The sequence below is a fragment of the Chiloscyllium plagiosum genome, chromosome 7 (assembly GCF_004010195.1).
Source record: "Chiloscyllium plagiosum isolate BGI_BamShark_2017 chromosome 7, ASM401019v2, whole genome shotgun sequence".
NCBI classification, from domain to species: Eukaryota; Metazoa; Chordata; class Chondrichthyes; order Orectolobiformes; family Hemiscylliidae; genus Chiloscyllium; species Chiloscyllium plagiosum.
In genome coordinates this window covers 1,649,828-1,655,827 of record NC_057716.1, presented here as the reverse complement: position 1 = coordinate 1,655,827, position 6,000 = coordinate 1,649,828, and the positions used below count along the sequence as shown (strand labels likewise).

At 40.4% G+C, this 6,000-nt stretch overlaps 1 protein-coding gene across 2 annotated transcripts in view; it reads left to right on the top strand.

The window, feature by feature from the left end:
* The first annotated feature begins 3,872 nt into the window (after positions 1-3,872).
* The window catches only part of LOC122551250 (nuclear envelope integral membrane protein 2-like), a 33,943-nt gene continuing 31,815 nt past the window's right edge, over positions 3,873-6,000 (top strand). Inside the window, exons 1-2 of one of the 2 annotated variants that reach the window (XM_043692861.1) lie at positions 3,873-4,282; positions 5,014-5,117. In XM_043692861.1, coding sequence (XP_043548796.1) covers positions 4,072-4,282; positions 5,014-5,117 — 315 coding nt within the window. In that variant the 5' untranslated portion in view covers positions 3,873-4,071. Of the gene's footprint in view, positions 4,551-5,013; positions 5,118-6,000 lie in introns of both variants that reach the window. The other variant, XM_043692862.1, reaches the window with a different exon arrangement.

The window sequence follows — 6,000 nt, the reverse complement described above, 5'->3', positions numbered from 1 at the left end:
ATATAATTATATCTTTATAAAAGGTTCATTTATCTTATTTATGTTTTTATCCTCATACATTTCCATAAAAGGTTTTGAGTCAGAGTAGTTAAAGCTAGGAGGCAGCAATCTCCAATTGTCTTGCTGCGTCAGTGAATTATAGAGACATAGGCATGTTGATGTGGAGATGAACTTTAATCAGGTAGGCTGAACAAGCTGATTGAAAACATTGTGAAGCGGTTACTATTCCATGACTGTCTGCCTGTCCAGCCTTGCACCGGAGATCAAATCTACAATTCTATGAAATCTCTCCTTTGAGTCCAAAGTCATGGAAGGTTTAGAAATATTGGTGAAGAAGGGCTAATGCCCGAAACGTCGATTCTCCTGTTCCCTAGATGCTGCCTGACCTGCTGAGCTTCTCCAGCAACACATTTCCATCTTAGAAATATTGGTGCTAAACTGAGTGTAGGATGTGCTTTTTCAACTTCTTTGATTAACTTCTGTGATCTGCACAGCCAGTTTTGAAGCTTGAAATCCATGTAAAAACTTGCTTTTACTAAAGGTCCCAGTACAGAGCTGACAGTTTTGCAAAGAATATATATGATTCGATTAGATTCCCTACAGTGTGGAAACAGGCCCTTCGGCCCAACCAGTCCACACCAACCCTCCGAACAGTAACTCACCCAGACCCATTTCCCTCTCACTAATGCTCCTAACACTATGGGCAATTTAACATGGCCAATTTTCCTGGCCTGCATATCTTTGGACTGTGGGAGGAAATTAGAGCACCCTGAGGAAACCCACGCAGACACGGGGAGAATGTGCAAACTCCACACAGACAGTCACCTGAGGCTGGAATTGAACCTGGGACACTGGTGCTGTGAGGCAGCAGTGCTAACTACCCTGCAACCCTATGTGTCCAAGGAAATATGAAGAGCTATGCTGTGACATTTTTAGTTATTACATGACAGGTGCCCCATAAGCAGACATTGTATGGTTAAATGTCAAATAATTAAATCTTGAGGAATATCTCCAACCAGAATTGACAACACTATTAACAACGAAATATACATCTCACCTCATGCACTGTTTGGGCTAAAGACAGCAACTTCATTTTGAATAGGCCAAAATTTCCAACTGGGCCAAATTAAAAACAAATTGCTGCAAATAATGTGAATATGAATGCAAGAAACCCACAGATCAACCAGTGTCTGTGCAAATAACATATGGTACACATTAAGGTTGTTCTCTACTTCAGCACACCAGAAATGGTTCAGTATGGAAATGCAGAAGGCTTGTCCAACAAATGAGCTAATAATGGTAAAAAACTATACAAACATAACAAATAAACCATTTGACTCCTTGAGCCTGACCTCCCATTCAATATGATTGTGCCTTAACTTTTCTGCCTGGCTAAATAATAATTAATTTCCTTGAGAATCGAACATTTGTCTAACTCAGCCCTGAAAGTATTCAATGACCCAACATGCTGGGGCTTCTCGTGATGTTATATTAGTGTCACTACCTCTGAGCCAGGAGATTTGGGTTCAATTCTCACCTGCTGCAGTGATTGTCATAGCATATCTGAACAGATTATCTGACGAAAAGTAACCAGTGCATGCTGGAGAAGATGATGATATAGACTAAAGACCTTCTGAGATAAGAAATTCCTTCTCTGTTTTAAATGTTTTTAAAAATTGTGCTCCCTAGTTCTAGAATCCCCATGACCAGAAACATTAACTTGCCCTACATAGGCACAGTTTCTCAGTAGTTTGTCTGGTACAGTAACACCACCTTTTGTATTCCAATGGTTAAATGCCAAACCTGCTCAATTTTCTTGCAAGGCAACTTCCCTGTCTCTGAATTTACTTTGGAAAAATTCTCACTGCTTGCAAAACAAATATATTCCTCCTTAAGGAAAGTGACAAAAATTCTCCATATTGCTCTGAGTCTGGTCTCACCAGTATCCAGTACAGTTGTAGCAAGAGTTCGTCAGCTGTAAAGGAGGGTCACTGGACTTGAAACATTAGCTGGGGAGGTGATAGCCTAATGGTCTTATCACTAGACTTCAATCCAGAAACACAACTAATGTTCCTGGAACCCAGGTTTGAATCCCATCACAGCAGATGGTGGAACTGGAATTCCATTAAAAAAAGGTCTGGAATTAAAAATTTACTGATGACTGTGAAATCATTGTCAAAAAAAAAATCTAGGTCACTAATGTCCTTCAGGGAAGGAAACCTGCTATCTTCACCTGGTCAAGTCTACATGTGACTACATATCCACAGCAAGGTGATGGACTTTCACCTGCCTTCCTTACTAACATCTGGGGGCTAGTGCCAAAGTTGGGACAGCTCTCTCACAGACTAGTCGAGCAACAGCCTAACACTGACTGTAAGGTAGATTCTGTGAGTTTGGCAATGTCCCAGATATCACTATCACCATTCCTGGACGTGTTCCATCCAACTGACAGGTCAGGCTCAGCAGTGGTGGAGGAACAGTGGCACACAGATGGAAGGGAATTGCCTTGGGAATCCTCAACTTCGATTTTGGACTCCACGAAGTCCCATGGCATCAGGTTAAACACGGGCGAGGAAACCTCTTTGATTATCAGGTATCGTCCTTCTGTGCCTAATGTATCAGCACTCCTCCAAGTTGGTTAGGCAAAAGTGAGGACTGCAGATGCTGGAAATCAGAGTCTAGATTAGAGTGGTGCTGGAAAAGCACAGCAGGTCAGGTAATATTTATCTTTCTTCTAAAATAAAAGGCAGCATCCGAGGAATAGGAAAATTGATGTTTCGGGCAAAAGCCCTTCGATGAAATATTATGGACTGCAGCAGTTCCAGAGGCAGCTCACCACCATCTTCTCAAGGTCACTTCCTCATTTCCCCTTCCCCCACCCAGCTTCAACCTTCCAGCTCAGCACCACCCTCATGACCTGTCCTACCTGCCTATCTTCCTTCCCACCTATCCACTCCACCCTCCTCTCTGACCTATCACCTCCATCTCCACCCCCACTCACCTATTGTACTCTATGCTACTTTCTCCCCACCCCCTCTCATTTATCTTTCCACTCTGCAGGCACCCTGCCTCTATTCCTGATGAAGGGCTTTTGCCCGAAACGTCGATTTTCCTACTCCTCGGATGCTGCCTGACCCTGCTGAGCTTTTCCAGCACCACTCTAATTTAGACATACAATAAATGCTGGCCAGCCACTCAGATCTCATGAATGAATGAAAAATAAACTGTTTTCTCTCCACAGATACCACCAGACCTTCTGAGTTTCTCAGGCCACTCCCGTTTTTGTTTATAGCGAGAGTTCCCTACTTTTATACTCCAAAACTTTTGTAATAAAGTCCAATATTTTGTTTGCCTTTCTAAATATTTGCTATATCTACTTGCCAACTTTTAATGATAAATATACAGTGACACTAGGTGCTTCTGTACTGCAGAATTATACGGCCAATCCCTATTCAAATACAATTCTGCTTTACTTCAAATTGGAATAGCCCCTCCACTTCCCATATTGTACACCATCTGCCTTTGAATTTACCCACTCACTTAGCCTCAGACGTGACGCTTTATAGCCTTCTCTCCACACCATTGATCCCTTTACCCATCTCGTTAATCCAGCTATGAATAGTTGATGCCTCATCACTGGTCTTGTGACATTTCACTAGTTAGTTTGTCAATCAAAATGATAAAATAATTACACCGTCGAGTGATTGCCCTGCTTTTGAATGACCAATGGAAAGTCCAACTGCACCCCGCAACCAACAACAACTTGCCCTATCAAGTTAGCGACTGAACTTTCGGGGTGCTAATTTAGTTTTATATTCCGGAAGGTTTGATGACACTCCGCTCACTCTGTGCGGACAAACTTTCGTTTCCAAATCTTCAGTCATTTTAATGATTAATAAAGATGATAAGACTTCTTAAAAAATTTTTTTGAATGATTTATCTCAGCAAACTAATCCTGAACTTCAAAATTCTCCTGCACTGTTGGTAATTCCACCCAAACTGGTGCAGATCTCAACGCAGCATTTTGCTGCTGGGGACAACTGGGGCAGGTTTTTCCAACACACAGGGCGCATGCGGTTCCTGGCAGGCGGCGAGAAAACGAAAGTGAAGGGATTGTGCGAGCGGGAAGTGAGACGGAGAAAGAGGAGCGCTACTGTGGCCGACATTTCTGGGAATAGCGAGAGGGGGGTCGGAATGTGGCAATGGCAACTCGGCAGCGCCCTGGCCACCTGGCTCTATCCAGCAGTCGCTCTGGTGATCGGGACAGCGGCACTGCCCAGAGGTATCTTAGCGCGCCTTCAACTTAATCCCAAAATACATTCTTCAAAATCCAAGGAAGCGAATCCTGGCCAAATTGTAGCATTCTTACACCAGGTGAAGCTGCAGACTTGGCGACAGGGGACAGCCGACAGCCACCCTTATTGTGGACTTGGCTATTCCCAGCTACACAGGTTTGAGAAGACCAACAATTTGTATCCTCACCACTCTTCATAAGTAATATTCATCTCATGGTCATGGAAGTTCATTTGGCCACGACAGGAAGCGATAAGGTATTCTTCAACCAACCCCCCCACCCCCCGATCTTCATTTTTCAGTGAACATTTATTAAGCTTAAGGAATAGAAAGATAACATGTTATATATTGCAAGAGTGTTCTGATTAATTTGTGTAATTGTCCCACAACTGGAAAATAATGTAAATAGGCCTACAACATATAATATTAAACACTAGAGCAATAATTGTGAGACACTATTAAATGGTAGTATTTTAGAAATCTGTTAGAGTTTAGAATTTTTAAAACTTTATATATTAAATACAGAGTAAGTGATCTGGTCTGCTCCAAATTTGATCAGGGAAATTGTCTTCATGACTTTATTCTTTAGTATTATAGGCATTTTATTTTAGAAGAAAGATAAATATTGTGTTGCAGTACTTCAATCTTAAATTTTCAAAAAGGAATGATAAAATAATGTGAAGCTTCAAGTTATTGTACTATTTGTATTTTTTATTGTAGAAATGATATACGACGATGAAGTATACTACAAAAATGAAAAGAAGCTTTTTTGTTATGCATTTTCTCAAAAGCTTAACTTCGTGGATTATTGGTCAACAGTTGAGGTAATATACAGTATATGGTTTTCATAAGCCTTGAATGACAAAATAACTGGGAAGCCTTATAAATCCAGAGTCCAGTTCTCTGGATTATTCATTTAGTACCATAACCATTAGCCATTATTCCGCAATAATGGATAATTATACAGCAGCTTACAATTGTTCTTTGTAAGAATTTGTTTGCTGCAAATATTTTCATCTTTTATGTTTTCAAATACTTATTTAATTACGTATTACATAATTTGTTTCTCATTAATGGCTGGTAAAACTTTCCAAATTGAAATAACCCATTTAAAATCTCCAAAGTCCTTCATTCTTTCACTAATAATCCTTCCCCTTTGTTAATAACTTATCAAATAGTAGAGTTTTTTGCAGTTTACTGAAAATCTTTGATAATTTTGTGGCACTTACAAATTAATCAAGGGAGTTCCCCTTTGCTGAATGACCCTGGAGACCCCATGTTTTTGACTATGACAAATTATAACAATTGTTGTATTCATTAATACAAATATTTTATTTTTGCAATTATTAATTCTGAGGCAATTGCAATGCTCAGCATATCATTCCCGAGTGTGATTGATTTACAGTTAGTCTTGTAACAAGACCTGAATGCTTCAAAACCCTTTAATGGCCTAGTGGCATTATCACTGGAGATAATCTGGAGACCTAGGTAATGTTCTGGCTTCAAATCCCACCGTGATAGATGGTGGAATTTGAATCCAATAAAAATCTGGAATTAAAAGTCTAAGGATGACCATGAATCCATTGACAATCATTGGAAACTTAGGAAAGGAAACTTCCATCCTTATATGGTTTGGCCTACATGTGACACCAGACCCACAGTAATGTGTTTGACTCTAACTGCCCTCTGGACAATAAATGCTGACCT